General features: G+C 40.9%; 1 protein-coding gene across 5 annotated transcripts in view; it reads left to right on the top strand.

Moving 5' to 3' along the window:
- Positions 1–20,177, top strand: part of TULP4 (TUB like protein 4) — a 226,663-nt gene that overhangs the window by 176,376 nt on the left and 30,110 nt on the right. For all 5 annotated transcript variants that reach the window (XM_025422632.3, XM_025422633.3, XM_049114043.1 and 2 more), the window contains 3 exons: positions 10,174–10,354; positions 12,860–12,994; positions 19,079–19,245. In XM_025422632.3, the coding sequence (XP_025278417.1) occupies positions 10,174–10,354; positions 12,860–12,994; positions 19,079–19,245 (483 nt within the window). The remainder of the gene's footprint in view (positions 1–10,173; positions 10,355–12,859; positions 12,995–19,078; positions 19,246–20,177) is intronic.

A 20,177-nucleotide genomic window follows, 5' to 3' on the forward strand; every position in this document is an offset into this window, starting at 1 on the left:
GAAAAAAAAAACCTAAGAGTTGATTTTTTTTAAAAAAGATCAACAAAATTGTTAAAACCCTAAGTAAAGGAGATGATTCAAGTAAAATCAGATATGAAAGAGGAAGGGTTGCCTGGCTGTCTCAGTCAGTAGAACATGCAACTCTTGATCTCTGGGTTATAAGTTCGAGTTCCACATTGGGTGCAGAGATTGCTTAAAAATCTTAAATAAATAAAAAAAAATGAAAGAGGAGATATTGTAACTAATGTCACATAATTAGTGATAGAAAGTAATAGAAAGGATCATTAGAGATTATTATAAACAATTCCATGCCAACAAATTGGATAACCTAGAAGAAACGTATAAATTCCTAGAAACATATAACTTACCAAGATTGAATCATGAAGAAAAAGAAAATCTGAGCAGACCTATAACTAGCAACTAGATTGAATCAGTAATCAAAAATCTCACAAGAAAGAACATGCCAGGGCCAGATGGCTTAATTGGTAAATTCTGCCAAACATTTAAAGAATTAACACCATTCTTTCTCTCTCTCTTCCAAAAACTTGAAGAGCAGGGAACACTTCCAAACTTATTTTAAGAGGCTAGCATTACCCTGATACCAAAGCTTGACAAAGGCACTGTAAGAAAAGAAAATTATAGACCAATATCCCTGATGAATATAAATGCAAAAATCCTCAACAGAATACTAGTAAACTGAATTAAGCAGCAAGTAAAAAGGATCATATACAGTAATCAAGTGGGATTTATTTCTGGTAGGCAAGGATGTTCAACATATGAAAATCAACTAATGTGATACCCCACATTAACAATATAGGATAAGAACCGCATGATCCCTCTCAAAGACATAGAAAAAAACATTTGACAAAATTAAAAAAAAAATCTAAACTAATATTAGAAAGGAATTACTTCAACATAAAAAAGGCCACATATGAAGATCCCATGGCTAATATCATGCTTAATGGTGAAAAACTGAAAGTTTTGCTCTGGGATCAGGAACAAGACAAAGACGAACACTCTATCCGTTTCTATTCAATATAGTACTGCAAATTTTAGAGCAACTAGGCAAGAAAAGGAAAAGACATTCAAATAGGAAAGGAAAATGTAAAAATATCTGTTAACAAATGATACGATCTTAAAGGTAGAAAACCCTAAAGGGTACACACACACACACACACACACACACACAAACATACACATACACATACAAACACAAACCTGTTAGAATAAACAAATTCAGTAAAGTTGCAAGATACAAAATCAGTATACAAAAATCAGTTGCATTTTTATATACTAGCAATGAACTATCTGAAAAGGAAATGAAGAAAACAATCCATATGTGCAATAGCATCAAAAAATATGAATAAATTTAACCAAGGAGGTGGAAGACTTACAGGGAAAACTACTAAACAGTAATGAAAGAAATTAAAGACCACACAAATAAATGGGAAATATATCATGTTCATGGACTGAAAGAAGACTTAATATTGTTAAAATATCCATACTACACAAAGCAATCTACAGATTTAGCACAATCCATATCAAAATCCCAGTGGCATTTTTTACAGAGATGAAAAAAACAATCCTAAAATTCAAATGGAACCACAAAGGACCTGAAATAGCCAAAACTGTTTTGAGAAGAACAAAGCTGTACGAATCACACTTCCTGATTTCAAAATACATTACAGAGTTACATTAAATAAAACAGTGTGGTACTGGGATAAATACAAGCATAGAAACCAGTGAAACAGAATAGAGAGCCCAGAAATTAACCAATGCATATGTGGTCAACTGTCTTCCAACAAGGCTGGCAAGAATATACAGTGAGGAAAGGATAATCTCATCAACATATGGCTCTAAGATAAATACATTCATATACAAAAGAATGAAATTGGACTCTTGTCTTACAGCGTATACAAAACTCAGACTGGATTCAAGATTTAAACTCAAGACCTGAAACTGTAAAACTCCAAGAGGAAAACATTGGGAAACTTCATGTTATTGGTGTTGGCAATGATTTTTTTGGTTATGACACCAAAAGCATAGGCAGCAAAAGTAAAATTAGTCAAGTGGGATACATGAAACTAAAAAGTTTCTGCACGGCATAGAAAACAACAGAATGAAAAGGCAACCTTGAGAATGGGAGAAAATATTTGCAAACTGTATGTGATAAGCAGTTAATATCCAAAATATAAAAGGCGCCCCTTCAATTAAATAACAACAACAAAAAAAATTTAAATAGCCAGATTAAGAATACACAAAGGACTTGAATACACATTTCTCCAACAAGTAAATGAAAGATGCTTAACATTCCTAATCATCAGAGAAATGGAAATCAAAACCACAATTAGATACCACCTGTTAAGAGTACTATTGTAAAAAAAAAAAAAAAAAAAGACAAATGTTGGCTAGGATGTGGAGAAATTGGAACTCTTTATGCTTTTAATGGGATTGTAAAATGTTGTAGCTATGGAAAACAGCATGGAGGTTCCTCAAAAAAATAAAAAATTGAACTACCCATGCAATGCAGTTATCCCAAAGTTCTTTCAGGTATTTATCTAAAAGAGTTGAAACCAGGGTCTTGAAGAGATATTTGCACAACTATGTTCACTGCAGCATTATTCACAGTAGCCAAGATGGGGAAACAACATAAATGTCCATCAGTGAGTGAAAGGGTAAACAAAATGTGTTTTGTTCATATACACAGTGGAATATTATCCTTAAAAAGGAGGACTGGATAAAACATGGATAATCCTTAAGAATATTATCCTAAGTGAAATATTCTGGTCACTGAAGGCCAAATACCACATGATCTCACTTAAGTGAGGTATCTAAAATAGTCAAACTCATAGAAGGAGATAATGGAATGATGGTTGTCCAGGGCTGGAGGGAGGGGAAAACAAGAAGTTGCTGTTCAATGAGTATTAAAGTTTGTTATGCGAGATGATTAAACTCTAGAAATCTGCTGGATAACATTGAGCCTGTACTTAACAAGACTGTATTGTACACTTAAAAACTTGATGGTGTAGAACTCACTTGATGGTGTTAAGTTTTTTTTACCACCTTAATGTATTGAAGGTCTAAATTTATTTGGAAATCTGTTTCTTGTTCAATGTTCTGTTTTCTTCATAGGCCTTTATCAATACCACAGCACAGTGGTGGCTGTGGTTTGATGCAGAATCCTTGTATGAATGCCAATGTTTGTTCATATGGCTGAACTATAAAATTAAGCTTCTCAGCTTTCCCTGTAGCATTCCTGAATCCCAAATGCATTGCTGCTCTTGACAGCCCTGCCCTTGGCATTAAATATATCCTTGTGTCATATTGAGGAGAGGTGACATATATGCTGCTACCAATGACACTCTCTTGATTAACTTCTGAGCCCTCTTCTTGACTAGGCCTCAATCTTGGCCTGTAAAACTGAGTTCTCATCACAAATGATTTCATACACATGTGTGCACACACACACACAGTCTAAGAGACTTGAACAAACACTAGCATAGTTTCTGTCAACTCAAGGCTGTGTTGCTAGAGATGACAACTCCAGCCCCCTTAACTTCTTGCCTGGGAGAGGTCAAGGTTTCCAAAAGAATCTATTGTTTGTTCCTGACAGTAGTGCCCCTATAACCTAGTCTCTGGTATGTAGGACCCCAACTTCAGTAAGCATCAGTTAGCAAGTCCAGGTAGCCCAGTCACACTGAGAAACCTCGCCTTCCACTTTTGTATATTTCTACTTCTTACTCTGCTCAACAGCACCCCCTGCCCACCCCCATTGAAATGCTCAGTCACCTCTGAACAGATGGAAGTTGAGTTCAGTTCATGCTGAAACTGGTTAAAGTCTGTTCTTACCTCCTTAAATAGTTTCTAGTTTTGTTTATTTTTGACATCAGTCACAGGTGCCATTAGGTCAGCCCCCATTACTGTGTATCCCAACAGCTACTGCCAAGTCAGAGACTTTTTACTCTCCTCAGTGTCATTTCAGAAGTCATTTTGTCTTAGGCCTTTCTTTTTTTTTTAAGATTTTTTAAAAATGTATTTATTCATGAGAGACACAGGGAGAGAGAGGCAAGAGACACAGGCAGAGGGAGAAGCAGGCTCCATGCAGGGAGCCCGATGCGGGACTCGATTCCAGGTCTCCAGGATCACAACCCAGGCTGAAGGCAGTGCTAAACCGCTGAGCCACCTGGGCTGTCTTAGTCCTTTTGTTGGAGAAGTTTGTTAGTAGCCACAGGAAGAAATTACTATTTTCAAATATTAAGAAATATATTTGGATATATTTTTAAAACTTAGAGCATTTTAAAACAGAAAAGGATCTGAGAGCTCATTTAATAAACTTTTTCAGCTGACAGAGGAGACCAACATTCAGGAAAGTAAATGATGAATTTAAAATTACATAAGTAGTTAAGAACTAAAATAGAGCCAGATAACCTGGCCAAAGGAAAAGGTGTCCTTTGCAAAGGAAAAGGCGTTTCCCCCAACAGATTCAGGCAGTCTTACCAAACAGGCTAAGCAGATTCCAGTGTCACTTAGCATCCCCTTCCCAAATTAAAATTACATATTTACCCCCAAGGACCATGTGGTGGTGAGTGGTTGCACTAGGCATTTTCACCCTATTCCAAAGATCTGCTACAAAGCTGTATTTTTCTCTACCTCATTCAGAACATACTTAAATATATTTTAAATAGTATATTCACATAGTTTGAAATTTTTAATGTTAAAAGTGGTATATGATGAAAAATCCCCTTTCCTCTGCTATGCCTAGGCTACCCACTTCTGTTCCCCAGAGGTAATTGGTATTTCCAGTTACTATATATCCTTCTGGAGATAGCCAAGTTAAATGTGTGTTTTAATTAATCTTACACTCAGACCATTCCCCTCCTTGCCCCGAAACCATGTGTGTGCATCTTATAAGGGTGAGTAAACTTAAAAATGGAGCCTGAAAGGCTTAGGGAAGAATGTTCTAGTAACAAGAACTCTTTAACATTAAAAATGATGCCTGAGGCAGATAGAATATTTCCTTCTCTGAAACTCTTTAAACAGGATAGTGTGTCATCTTTATGAGTTAGTTTATAAGTGGTTATTCTGCAGTAAAGCAATGAAATGATCAAAATTACATGTTTAGCCAAAAGATAGTTTTTTATTGTATATATTTTTGGTGAGATTTCTTTCCCATATTTATCAGAATAAGTCTCAAATGTCTGTTCTAGAAATGATTGTTGGGGCACCTGGGTGGCTCAGTCAGTTTAGCATCTGATTCTTGATTTCGGCCCAGATGATGATTTCAGGGTTGTGAGATCGAGCCCAACATTGGGCTCTACACTGGGCGTGGAGCCTGCTTAAGATTCTCTCTCCCTCTCCATCTGCCCTTCTCCCTCTAAAAAAAGAGAGAGAGAGAGAGAAATGATTGTTATAGTCAACTGTGAAATTACATTTCATCCTTTTTTCAAAGAACCAGGAAATAATCTGTTAATCAGTTGAGGAATTGTCATTTACAATGGTCTGATTTCAGTGACTCTCTTTAGTTGTAAAATATTCAAATCTGGCCTTGAAGCATTTGAAAACTAGTGCTCTGAACCTCCAACTGAGAGGTCCTTCAAAAATAAAATTTTACTTCAGTGACGTCTCTGAACAGAAGATTCCTTCTAAATGCAAAGGGACATCATATTTTTTCCCTTCCTTCCTCTCTCTGCAGTGGCACATTTAGACATTTGCCACCAGTAGGGCTGACGTTACTAGGAGGAGCATGTAATCACTTTGTTATCTGCTCCCTTAGCTTAAATCACAAAGGAAAAATAAATGGACAAAAAGGTCAGCTTCTTCTGGAACTAGTTAAATTGGTTGCTAGTTAAACTCTACTACAAAAGAGGTGAACATTTATAGAAGCTTGTATTTTTATAGTTGAAATTTCCTAATATGGTTTTTATTCAAAAATGTAGATGAATACCAGTTTCCAAAAATAAAAGTACTTATGAGATATTATCGCTGGCTCCAAATGTAAATCTTCTGACTGATTTTACGTCTTCGAACCACCTTTGGCTCGTGGCTTGGTTCGTTTTAAATTGCTGGTCATAATTGTGTAATATTTTTAAATAATTACATCTAAAAATAATTTAGAATGGAGAACACTGATATTAAACACTGCCTGCAATGAGGGGGAGCCATTGAATGGGTATGGCCTGAGGGCCCCAGGTTTCTACCAGCTTGTCTCATTCTTGGTACATATGACAAAGGGAGTATCGTCCAGGCCCCTACATGAAGCCTGCAATGCAACAGAGAAAACAAAAAAAATATGAGACAGAAATTTATTTCATCCATTATTGAAAGTATTTTATAGGCCAGTTTTATGGAAGATTTGAGTATTGGTTTATAGTTTAAAAAAGAAAGGAAAAAGGTTTTTGTTTCATTTTTTTTTTTTTTAAAGATTTTAATTTATTTATGATAGTCACACAGAGAGAGAGAGACAGAGACATAGGCAGAGGGAGAAGCAGGCTCCATACACCGGGAGCCCGACGTGGGATTTGATCCCAGGTCTCCAGGATCGCGCCCTGGGCCAAAGGCAGGCGCCAAACCACTGCGCCACCCAGGGATCCCGGTTTTTGTTTCATTTATAGGTAGACTGGGCAAATACCAAACAAAGCTTTGGGCAGAAATACATTTGCTAATAGTCTCTGAGTGTCTGCTCATGACAGGCAGCGTTTGAGAACCTGGGGTGCAGACCTGTCCTGCAGAAACTCATGGTTCAATTCGAAAGACAGGCATGCGAAAACAGCCAAATTGAGGGATACTGGGGGGGCCATGGTTAGAATTAGATTAATTCTATTCCATGTAGTGGGTCCCCAGAGCCTTCACACGTGATATCTCAATGCCTGTTCCATACCAGACACTATACTAGATATGGGAGATAAAAAGCCATAGTCTTTGCTGTAAGACAATCTGACTCTGTGTGTGTGTGTGTGTGTGTGTGTGTGTGTGTGTGTGTATGTGTGTGTGTAGGTTGGGGAAAGGATGAAGTTATGCTTTTCATCTGGGACATGTTGGTTCTGAAGGGCCTTTGGCACATCCAGGGGTAGGGGTCAGGTAGGAAATATCCGATGCAGGAGTCTGGAACATAGGGGAGAGGCCTGAGCAGAGAGACAGCCCTGAATAGGGCCTTTGAGGCCATGGACACAACTGTGATCTCCTAGAGAGGGAAGATAGCCTGAAGCCATGCTTAGAAGAGGAGACAGATCTGGGAAGAAGGAGCCAGCACCAGCCTATCTTGAGCACCAGCATGAAGGAGTGGAAACAGAGATGGGTGCATGTACCTACTGTGTATTCATTATTATTAGACTTTTCTGCCTTGTTCTCTTAAAGTCCTTCACTCACATAAGCTTTGTCTCATTGGAAGTGATTAGGCATGAAAAGAACTTGAAATAGAGATTTTTAAAAATCTGATTTCATGTTGTATCAGTGTTCTCCAGTTATCTGTGACAGGCTTGTTCCCAAACAGAGTAACTTCCTCCATCACTGCTTGACAACTAGGCTGTTAGCACTGCTTTTCCCCTTCCCTCTGATCTTAATAGTGTGTTATCTTCCCAGGAGAGCTGTAGTTGGGAGTGATTCATGGTGGAGAATTTGGGGGCTGGCATTAGTGTAATGTTGCACACTGATGCCTCACTAAATCACCCATCCTCTTCTATTCAGAAATTAGATGTCTGTTCTATTGTCTGATATCTGTTCTTCTCCAAAATGGAAAAATGTGAACATTACTCAAAAGATACTTCAAAGCAGAGGCCTTTCCTCCCTTCCTTCACAAGCACTTCCTGTCATGTGTCATCTACTCTGACAGGCCCTGGGGAGATAGGAGTGAGCAGAGCACACATCGGCCATGCCCTGAAAAGCTTATAAGCATGCAAGCCAGACAGAAATCAAACAATGGTGCAATAAGTGAAAGTAGTGATGAGTGTGCGCCAGTGGAAGATGATAGGGTAATGTGAACCTATAATGGGGGATGGAGGGTGGGAACTGGTTTGGGATTGATGCATAGTACTTGTGAGTACTTGTGAGGAAGAACGGTTGGCTGTGGCCTGCTAACAAGCTATCTTTATTAGAAACAAAAGTCATTAGTGATAAATTAACTCCTTCATGCAGCACCAAGATTCATAGCCGTTCTTCAAAACATACATGAGCAAATGAAGGAGGATATGGGAACCCTAGTCCTGCATCTCCGAGCCTGTATCACTGAGGTCTTGGCAGACAGGCCAGCCGATACTCCTTTCTCCATTGGCAGCCAAAAATTCAACTTATACAATGTTTCATCGTATTCCTAGTAGTTTGTTTTTTCTTTAAGCCAAGTGCAGTAATAGATTCCTCACTGCCCCGATTTAGCCCCTTTTTTCCCCAGTCATTAAAATGTAGACATGTTTAAAGGAGTATTTGATGGACAGTCAGTTCATTCAAAAACAGATCTATAAATTCTGTGAGCTTTTTACTACTTAAATGAAATATATCATCCCTTTGCAATTCACCTGTCTTAATCATCAGGATTTATGTCCTAAAAATGCCTTTTGATGGTCTCTGACTTTCCTTCATTTAACAGTAAATACTATTAAGTGCCCTCTGTACCCAAAGCTGTTAGGTACAAGAGGAACAGCTGTGGATAGTCTTTGCTCCCAAGGAGTTTAATGTCCAAATCTTAGCAAAAAGAGGCAAGGACCTAATAAGCTCTAAATAACTTTACCTTTGTGTAAATCCTAGTCTTTCCAGTAAGATAGCCCAGTGGCCTGATCACTTAATGGGCTTATCAACTGACCTGACTTCTCAAGTTGTTTTTACATCTATAAAATGGAAAGAATCTGCATGCTTGTTACAATCATTGCTGATGGATGCACAGATCTCAGTAAACATAAAAGAAAAAGTTTTAAATGTCAACAGATGTGGGATGCCTGGGTGGTTGAGCATCTACCTTCGGCTCAGGGCATGATCCCAGGGTCCAGGATCAAGTCCCACATCGGGTTCCCCACAGCGAGCCTGCTTCTCCCTCTGCCTGTGTCCCTGACTCTATCTCTCATGAATGAATAAATAAATAAAAATCCTTTAAAAATTAAAAAATATGCCAACAGATGGAGAAAGTACAGAGCCACACACACAGAGCAGAAGAGAACATGTTATATTCTTGGGGAGCTCCTCCTTTCCATGGCCCCAAGGTTCCCCTTGGTTCACCCCCTTGGTGTCATTCATGAATGAACCAGCTAGAATGCACAACTCATGCCAGGGTCTTCTAGCGGCTGTGAGATGCTTCTCTGTTGCACTGATGGATGGGGGTTAACCCTTTCTTTGCCCTCTCCATGCTTTAACTCTGACCGTGTGTTTGCCCACACCCGCAGCATGTTCCTGCGTGTGTGCTCCAGGGCCAGGTGAAGTGAGGGGGACTCCTTGGGGCAGCCCTTCCTCCACACACCAAGGTGTCAGGCCCATCTGAGCTCCATTATCGACAATGCTGGTACTTACCTCCCAGGATTATTTTGGCAACACATGAGGTAAAGCTCTTAGTATAGTGCTTAGCACAAAGTAAACGCTCAATGAATGTGTTAATACTGTTAATACATTAGAACCTTAATGATTAATTAATACATTAATACCAGTATTATTCTTAGTTAAATAAAACATTAGACAAACTATTTCAAGAGCCTCTTCTTTCCAAATGTGGTTAGATAACCTGCTTATATAACCAAATATATTTTCTCTTTTGTCAGACACACAGCTGAAGTTTTTCTTCTAAATTTGAGCAATTCTTACTGAACCTTTGCTACTGTTGCTTTTTTTTTTCAAGAAAAATACATATCATCTTCTTAACCCTCCTTCTCCAACCAAAAAACCCAAACATACAAACAAAACCCACAAAAAGTAAGGCAGTGATTTTGCTGATATCATTTGTAAATATCCATACAACCTAACAAATATGTTTATTTTACCATTAGTCACATTTTGATATTAGAGGACTAAAATTCTTGCAATAATAGCCAGCTAAGTTTCTGGTGCTTAATGCTTTGTGTATCGCCTCAGTTACTTAACTGCTCTGTTTTTTTAGTCCTAAATACGTTTTATCCTTCTAAGCAAGTTGAGGTGACAGGGTTTGCCAGAAACTGCAGCCCTTTCTCCTCGTCCATCAAGGGTCCCGATCCTTGCTTGCAGGTGCTGTTTGGCACGGCTGATGGGCAGGTGATCGTCATGGACTGTCATGGCAGGATGCTGGCCCACGTCCTCCTGCACGAGTCTGATGGCATCCTCAGCATGTCCTGGAACTACCCTGCCTTCCTGGTGGAGGACAGCAGTGAGAGCGACACCGACTCGGACGACTACTCCCCGCCCCAAGGTAGCCAGCAGGAGGAGGAGGGAGGGCGAAGGTGCACCATACTGCATGGCACCCTGACATACCAGGAGGGCCTTGGAGATGCGCAAGGCAGGATGGCGGAACGTCTGGGTCTTGATTCGGCTATCTTCCCTCTGCCTTCCCTTTTCTCAGAATCACCGCGCAGGTTGATGAAGCTCCATTGGCTTAGGTTTCACTAGACATGAAATGACCCTTTCTGTGTCCCTGGGGTGTTGTGGGTCTTAGCTGCTTAATGAGAATAAAGAGAGCTGGAGATGAGAAATGCTGTGCTATTACTATAACTTAATCTGTGGTGTTCGAAATCCCTAATGTCATTAAAGCCTGTAGCTTTAGTTATGTGAGAAAAGGATTAGTTCTGCCCGTAATGCAGGCCAGTATGCTGGGCTGCCATCCGTGCTCCGTCGTCTTTATTTCAGACGAAAACTTTCTTTTCTCAGTTCAGGAGAACCTGTCTCCTGCCCCCATAAGCCTCAAATGGTTAGATTAGATCCATTGCCAAACAATTCTTTAAGATCTGGAGCAGCAAGGAAAAGTTTCAGGCTCTCAATGGGGGTAATTTCAGATTCCAGCCTCCTTCACCTTCGCAGTATGTTTTATCCCTCAACTGTATGAGAGACCTCCCCCATACACACACACACACACACACACACTCATCCTCATCCACACACTGGCAGAAGCCTTTGATGGTCACGCTGCCCATCACCAACAGCAGCATTCAGCGCTGGTCTGCTCAGGGTTTGGGCTCGTCCCCAATACTCCATACCTCTTTTTTTAAAGGAAAATGTGTTATGAAATCGTGGCAGATTAGACGTGGTTATACAGCTGCAGTATTTCTGTTCTCAGCATGCACAGCTGTGTTCGCGCTGCTCACTGAGCGCCCTCGACAGGCTAGACGGTTTCTCCCTTCCTTGTGCCTGTGAGCATGTTCATCCTATGAAGGGCTGGTCTAAAGAATATTCTTTAATTTTGTCCCCCCCCGCCCAACAGCATCTATCTCCATTGGTGCTTGGAGTGCTCTCATTTTGTCGTCTTCTGTCCCAGACATGATATAATACATGATGCTTCCCAGAGACAGCACATATTCATTTAGTCATTTGTTGGAGGAGAAGACAGTGTTTGCACATGAAGGAAACTTCAGATGCTTGGTACTGTTTCAGGATGGGTGGAGCTTGGGGGAAGAGAGAGTACTTCCATTTGAGAAATAACTGTACCTTTTCCTAGTAGGACCCTAGCCCTGAGTGAGGTGTTGATCATTTCTCCAGCCTCGTAGTAATTAAGTCAGTGTCTTACAACATTGGGTACTTTTCAGCATACTTTTAAAACAGAGCTTTATTGAATGCAAGTTTACTTAGCCCCATGTATATATAATAGGAAGAAACAAATAGGAAGATCCAGAGACCCAAGTTTATAAAGCGGGTTCAGAATAAGTCCAAGAATAGAATTTAGTTCCTGGCTGCCTCTCTAACCTATTTCCCTTCTTAGAGCCATGGGGCAATTTGGAGGAAGATTGGGATTTGCCTTTCACATAACAGGGTTTTTCTTGATGGCCTAGGGAATTTGCACATAGAGGTAGGTACCTACAGCATCTTAAAGTGAAGCAAAGGAAAGTCACAACTGGGAATGCTCCACAAGTGAGGCTGAGTGGGGGCTGAGTGTGTGGATGTCAGGCCGGCCCAATCTGCATGACTGCCAGAGATGAACTCAGCATGGGTGTGAGGCCTCTGGGATTCTTCAGAAAGAACCCTGATTTATCCTGGCCTGTGGAAAGGACTGACTTTTACTTTTGAAACATGTGGAGAATTCCAGAACATGACCCATCACAGCATCCTTAGCATCCACAAGTACTCCTTGAACTTACAAAGCAGAATTTTCTTCATACTGGCTGTGTATGGTAGGTATAGCAGAATTCTTTATGAGACACATCCCACCTTGGCCTTCTCTCCAGATTTGGGGGTGTCTCATGATAAACACTTAACAAAGAACTCATGGTGGCTGCTGTGGCTCCTCATTTCCTATAATGTTCAATGAAAGAGAAATAGCATTGAAAAGCAACTTTTCTCTGTACATTGGACCAGGATTAAGATACCATTTTCATCCCTCTTACCATCCTTACACGTTATGACATTAAAATTATTTATGGTTACACATTAGTAGAAACATGACACATTAATACACAAGTTAATAATCTTTTCACATATATTCTCACCACCATACAACAGAGCCCAAGGGACCCCAGTTGGTACCTCCAGGGCTCACTGTCCCCACCCTGCTTCTCATTCCAGAGTTCTCTGGGAAGCATCCCTCTGATGGCCTTGTGTCGTTCCTGAGTCATAGCAAATGTTGCCTTACTCAGTGACATCCCAGTCCAGAGTCTGATCTGCAATATCAGGCAGTTTCTCAGACTGGCTACAAGACTGCAGTAGCATGCTCTGGATGTGGGTCACGTGTGCATCGCCTTCTCTTCACTCAGCCCTTTTGTCCCGGCAGATGGTCCAGCAGCATATCCCATCCCGGTGCAGAACATCAAGCCTCTGCTCACTGTCAGCTTCACCTCGGGGGACATCAGCTTGATGAACAACTATGATGACTTGTCTCCTACTGTCATCCGCTCGGGGCTGAAAGGTACAGAAGGCCGCATGTGACCCCAGGCCCACACATCTGCCCTGTGTGCATTTGCCTTCCAGTGGGCATCCTACACCCATTACTTATCCGTGCCCGTCCCTCTGCAGTGACCTCTTCCAGGCTTAATGGAGTCTGTGAATGAAAGCCATTTCCTTTCGCTTCTCTGCTTATCTGACAAGCCGATACCCAGGGACTCCTGATGGTCTTCGTCTTTCTGTTCTTTTCCTACCACGACAAGAATTATCCTTTTTCAGGTGTGTGGTGTTTGCCTCTGGCTGACATTATACCTGTACAGTATCTGCAGCTGCAGATCACACACAGCACAGCCTCACAAGGGCCCCGGTTATTTTGAGACTCATTAAGGAACTGATCGTTGTGTGGTAAAGTTACCTCAGCAAACTACGGAGGTTCTACAGTTGCCAGACTGAGACACTGATGCAAACATCAGCCTCCAAGTGCTGACACTTTCCTGACAGATGTTAAGACATCTGTTATCTCAAGAAAATCGCTGTCTGTAGGCATTTGGTGCGTTCTGAATTTTGCAGTTTGAGGATATTTACTTATGTTGTGACCCTGATGAGTTCTTTGGAAAAACGGTTCTGTCTCTTCAGGATTAAATGGTGCGATGTAGGAATTTCTGGACTGCCTCTGGTCTCAAAGTTAAAGGGACCCACTGGGCAGCACGGGTGGCTCAGCGGTTTAGTGCCGCCTTCAGCCCAGGGCCTGATCCTGGAGACCCGGGATCGAGTCCATGTTGGGCTCCCTGCATGGAGCCTGCCTCTCCCTCTGCCTGTGTCTCTGCCTTTCTCTCTCTCTCCCTCTCTGTGTCTCTCATGAGTAAATAAATAAAATCTTTGGGAAAAAAAAAGGAAAAGAAAATATTTTTTTAAATAAATAAATAAAAATAAAGGGACCCACTATACTCTAAATGGAAGGTCAAGGGCAAACCCAAAACTGCAGTTCAGCTTGCCCCTGTCATTCAGAACTGACCCTCAAACCAGAGAGTTGGAGCAGGTGCTTCTTGCCTGAATGATTCAAGACTCACAGGCCTGTAGAGACCACAAGTCCATATACTTAACTGTTGATTGCCTGTAATGTGTTATACCTGTCTGCACACCCCCAAGTATGTATTCTATTTTAAAATTGTATATTTTTAGAAGTTCTACTCCCTTTTATGAATGTCCCATTTTGTCTCAAAACTATAATTGTAAGGAATTACTTCGTCTTTAAATTCCTGAGGGACATGGACTTTGCAGAAGTCTGTGTTTATACACATACACAAATGGGCTCCTTTAAAAGCTGAGTATTATGTGTGTGTGTGTGTGTGTGTGCGTATGTGTGTAGTGATGGTGAACTTAAATTCCTTGGGCTTCTCTGTGTTCTTTTCTGAAGGTTTTGACCTTTGTGGAGCCAAACTGCAGGATAGTCATCATAAATTCTCACATATAGTTAGTAATCCAAGCTCTTCTTTAGAAATTCTATTTTTAGGGACTCCTGGGTGGCTCAGTCAGTTAAACATCTACCTTTGGCTGCGGTCATGATCTCAGAGTCCTGGATCCAGCCCCGCATTGGACTCCTCGCCCAGCGGGGAGTCCTTTGCCCCTCCCTATCACTTGTGCACACACGCTCTCTCTCTCTCTCTCTCCCTCTCTCTCAAATAAAATCTTAAAAGAGAAAACTTTTTTTAAACCTTTAACCAAGTTGATTAATTTCATCAGAACTTGCCTCTAGTCCTGGAGTCCTGAACTTTGTTCCCTACTGTGTATCTGAGCAGGACTGAAAATAGCATGCTTATACTCCTTCCATTGTATTCTTTATATAGCAAATTTTTCAAATTCTTTGCTATCTTGCTTACCTGTGGAAACTGAGGAAATTCTACCTTAAAGAAAAAATCTACATAGTATCCCAACTTTGAGGACTTCTATTTATCACACAGTGAACCATAAATTAGCTCACCTTATCTGGGGATTTTATCCTTTGTTGTTACTATCTCTTCCTTGATAATGTAGGGGAGGAAAGACTTTTCCCTCTAGAAATCTTTGGTTCTCTGACTGTGACCCTGTAAATTAGACTGACAAAAGACAGATTAACAGGTGAAAAAGAAACAAGTTTAAAAAAAAAAAAACAAGTTTATTAGCACGTGCATTGTACTTACCTGTGAAAATGTTCAGAGATGAGTAACTCAAAGGGGTGGGTAGAACTTGGGCTTATAAAGCATGTTAACAAAAGAATAATCTGTTTATGGAGAAGTGACAAAACAAAGGGAAAGGACTTAAAGTTTCTAGGACAGCAAACTGTAGGAAGGTAAACATATAGAGGTCTAGTGGAAGATAGGGCTCCTTCCTGAAATTTGTCATATAGATTCTCCTGGTCCTATCTGTGGGCTGATAAGGATCTAGAGATATCTCCAGTATTAACTTCTGTCCTTCCTGGTCAGAGGGCGAGGTGGGGGGAGGGGGGGAGGGGGGGCCTTCCCAAATTTACATCCTGCTTTTTAGCAGAGGGGAGGAGAGAGCTTTTTTTGTATCTGCTGCTGCTTAGCTCAAAATAGTTTTTATGCCAGTATGGCATATTTCAAAGTGGCATATTCTGCTACCCTTCAAGGAAAAACAGTAGAATGATAAGCTCAGAAATTCTCTGACCTAGCCAGTTCCTCTCTTGTATATAGTAAAGTAAAGCTCTCAAAGGCACTGGTCGTTTCACCACACATTTGTTTTAAAATCAAAGAATTTAAACTCCTAGGTTTTATTTCCTTTGCTATACAGAATTTCCTCCTTTTGTCACTGCGTAGAATATACTAAGAAAGTCAAGAGGGGATTTTGATTTTGAAGTAGAATGGTTTTGGTCAGTGGTCCTGTCTCCTCTGGTAGTTCTGACTGATAGAGGTTGTACCCATCATCCTCATTGAGTATGTGCCAATGTTGTTCTGTCCTTAGTACACTCACCAGAAGCACTGTTATTAAAGAAAAAAAAAAGTACGTGTTATTTTACCATCACACACTTTCCTACTTTGTTCATGTGCTCATCACTTTCGCCTTCTCAGTGCACAATCCATGTACACAAATGCAAGTACACATATATCTAGTGACTAATAAAAAGGTGACTCATCAACATAGATATCCAAGGAACAAAGGCCCCTGTGAACCCCAGACTTCTAGCTAGCAGGTCAAATACATGTGGTGTTTAATAAGAGCACTGTTCTTTCTCCAGGAATACTTGGCTGCCTCTTTTTGACCCAGCACTAATCCCACACAAGGGACTCTTGTTAACACAAAAGCACCAAATTTTCTCATTGCTTACTGTATGTAAAATTTTGACCCTCCAGGCATAAAAGATCTGTAAGACAGTCTGACTAAAGTAAAATAGTGTGCCTATGTTAATTTTTGTGTGTGTAAAATGTTTAAGAGACTAAAAATCGACAAACACCTCAAAATCATCAGTAAAGGGATGCTTGGCTGGTTCAGCCAGTAGAGCATATGACATAATTTTGGGGTTGTGAGTTTGAGCCCTGAGCATAGAGTGGGCATAGAGATTACCTTAAAAAAAAGTCACCAAGAAAAATTGGTACTTTACGAAGATGAGCCTCTTTTGTGCCTTGTAACTTCACACACATGCCCAGAGACCCACTGCTAAGAGCCTTAGGAAAAGTGAAAAGAGGATTACTAAATAAAGCATTAGTTTGTTCTTTCTGGCTTGTATTTTAAAGTGAATTTTTAGAGGTTTAAAAATTGTAAAATCATTACTGAAAGATTGGGCAACGGTATTGGGGATTATTTTATATTCTAACATAAGATGGACATAGCTTCAAAAACTTTCTGGGACAGAAAAGATTCTGACCACATCTAGGCTTCTGTATCCTTCTTTATCATAATGAAATCTAGAAAGTGAATATTTCTTTCATTCTGTAGTAATTTATGAGAATTTTAAACTCCTGCCCTAGGAATTCAGTCCCTCTGGAAGTACTCACACACCCCTGGCTGACACTGAACAAATCCAGTTTTTCTTTCTTAATTTCACTCCTGAATTCTTTGTGTCAGGGTTTTCTGGAAAGATTATTTCCCCTGGTGACTGTGTGCCCATTGTATATACATCAGGAGTGGCTTATGCTGCATGTCACAGGGCTATACATGTTGCTGCAGCACTTGATGCTATTGGTTGTGTAATGAACAGAACAAGAAATGGAGTTATTCCCATGGAACTTGTTCTTTTTTTTTAAAGAACAGCTTCCCCACAGCGACCATAGCTGCCTCACTATAACTTGGTAACTGCGCTAAAGAAATCCCCAGTCATCTGCATGGGGATATGTGGACTCAGGCTTACCTGGGACCAAGGGCGCCAGCATTGGGGGCAGAGCCTTTAGTCTTTGAGCAGTGTCTGAATGGACTATGTGTCCGGGCCAGCCCTGCAGGGGCAGCAGCCCACTTTTCTGTTGGGAAAAACTACTGAGTAGCAGGATTCAAAGAATCTTATTAAAATAAGTAAATAGCACAAAGAGTGGTACAGGTATGTCACTCATTCATTCCCTGACTGAAGCAGGCTGGTGGAGGAGCCTTGGGAGTTGGGTGCTGGCCTCTTCACCTGTGCAGAGCCACAGTGCTGCTTGTGTCCTGAACGACGACAGGCTCTGTGCTTTTGTCTTCTGTATGTGTCAGTGTTAGCTGCTCCTCTTTTTGACATCTTTGTGCTGCCAAAAACTATAACCTGGAGAAGGTCATTTCAGTTTCATGATCACAGCCGACTTCTTAGTGGAACCCCTGAGCCTTTTCGGTTTCTATTGCATACTGAAGTATGTGCACACATCCTCAAGCTTCCCCCTCTTGTCTCGTTTTAGATCTTACACACCAGGATATTTAATTGATTCTTTTAAGTTATTTTTCATTTCCTGGTTTGTATGTAACCTTCTTCATATCCTTTTAAAAGGAAAAGAAAAAAACTCCTTTTACCAATGTTTTCACTATCTCAGATTGTAGAGTGTTTTTCAGTTTGTGGTTATCTGTAACTGCCTTCACTCAGTCCTCTGCTGCCTCCGTCTCCAGCTTTCAGTGGCTCACTTGATACACAAGCTCTCACTTCCAGGGATGTGGGAGCCATCCTGTCCCCCGACTGCTGTCCGGTTTTCAGAGGAGGTCAGGAACACTGGAGACCTCGGAATGTGCTGTTATTAGTGTCAAAATTGGCATTGCATGTGACTAAGAGAACGCTGTGGGGGTCGCATGTGACCTAATGAGGCGCAGGCACTGCTGGCTTCTAAACCTGGCTCTGAAGTTCGTCCTTTCGTGACAGAGCACCTTTAGGCTCCGGCCAGCCTTTCTCAGAGAGACCTCTGACTTCTGGATTTCAGCAGACTCTGTAAGAGCCAGATAGGGTTCTCAAGTCTTGATGGGGAAGAACTATGCTATAATCCTATTAGTACGAATAGCTTGTTTTACCAGCCAGAATAAGTAAATTGCTTATGTTGGGATTAGACTATTTCATAGACATTTTTTATAGGTACTGAAATGGCTTATAGGTTCTCCAGAGTGAACATTTCTGACAACACTCCCATCCAACAGAAGTGTTTATCTTCTTTTCTAAGCCCCCACAACATCCCAATGTGGAATAAAAGTCAAGGCCTTCATATGCAGTTATGTCCTTTATCTGAACCTTATCTGCCCAAGAGTGCACAGAAATCAAATGAATAGAATCTTAGACTTTACTCTTGACTTTTTGCATCTGTAAACCCCGGAGTCTGCTCTAGGGATGGAGGCACAAGCAGGAGAGAGAGAGCCATAGATTTAGTCATCTTACCTGTGCTCTCACACTCTAAAGGTCTAAAGGAGTTAGACCTTTAACATGCTGGCTTCATCATATGTGGTCTTACCTGGTAGAGTTGTGTTTCAGAGGAGCTGCGCTCGCCATCCCGTAACAGACACCTGTTTAAGCAGAGTCTGTATTATCTTCAGAGAAATGAGTAGCTGTTGTCTTCATGAGAAAAAGCAGAAGAACCACCTCGTATTTGCTAAGCAGCTCTGTTTTCTAAACCACTTATATGACAGTTCAGGGAGGGTCATGTCATCGTGCTGACCATTTTCTTTGTGATTTCAGAGGTGGTGACCCAGTGGTGCACACAGGGAGACCTCTTGGCCGTCGCTGGTATGGAACGGCAAACTCAGCTTGGTGACCTCCCCAATGGCCCACTTCTGAAGAATGCTATGGTCAAGTTCTACAATGTCCGGGGGGAACACATCTTCACTCTGGACACGCTTGTGCAAGTAAGGATGTGTGTCAAGACATTCATTGTGATGCTGAACTCCATTAAATACTGAAAGTTGGTTTTCCTTACTGTAATTATCTTCAACAGATTTTAGTCTTTCTTTGACCTTAATTAAATTATGGAGTATAAACCAGAAAAAATAAGGGAGAAAGAAGTTTTTGCCTTTAACCAGAATACTTTCTTAACATTCTCCACTCAAAAGAGTGGACAGTGAGTAAACAGTGAGCTGCTGTTTATTATCAGTCCAAAGTAGAAATTAGAAACTTAAAGAAGTGTGTGCTGAATCTTCATTTATTCTTTCTGACTTTGGTTTTTATGCCAGTAATGACTTTTACATTTGAACTAAGTTATTATTAAACAGTAGGTAAAAAGGCTTAAAGATCTGGGATGCCTGGGTGGCTCAGCAATTGAGTGTCTGCCTTTGGCTCAGGTGTGGTCCTGGAGTCCTGGGATCGAGTCCCACATCAGGCTTTCTGCATGGAGCCTGCTTCTCCCTCTGCCTGTGTCTCTGCCTCTTTCTCTCTCTGTGTCTCATGAATAAATAAATGAAAATCTTAAAAAAAAAAAAAAAAAGGCTTAAAGATCTTTAGGAAAGTATGCACAGGTAGCCGTTTCTTATTTTTATTTTCCAGAGATCTTTAGATCAGTTCACTTCTTATCTGGATCAGCTTTCATGGAGGATGAAATTCTTTTTTTTTTTTTTTAAAGATTTTATTTATTTACTCATGAGAGACACTGAGAGAGAGAGAGAGGCAGAGACACAGGCAAAGGGAGAAGCAGGCTCCACACAAGGTGCCTGACATGGGATTCAATCCCAGGTCTCCAGGATCACACCCCGGGCTGAAGGTGGCACTAAACCGCTGAGCCACCTGGGCTGCCCCGGAGGATGAAATTCTTAGTGGGGTATAATGGAGATGGGCCTGACAGTGA

This window comes from Canis lupus, chromosome 1 (assembly GCF_003254725.2).
Source record: "Canis lupus dingo isolate Sandy chromosome 1, ASM325472v2, whole genome shotgun sequence".
Classification (NCBI taxonomy): Eukaryota; Metazoa; Chordata; class Mammalia; order Carnivora; family Canidae; genus Canis; species Canis lupus.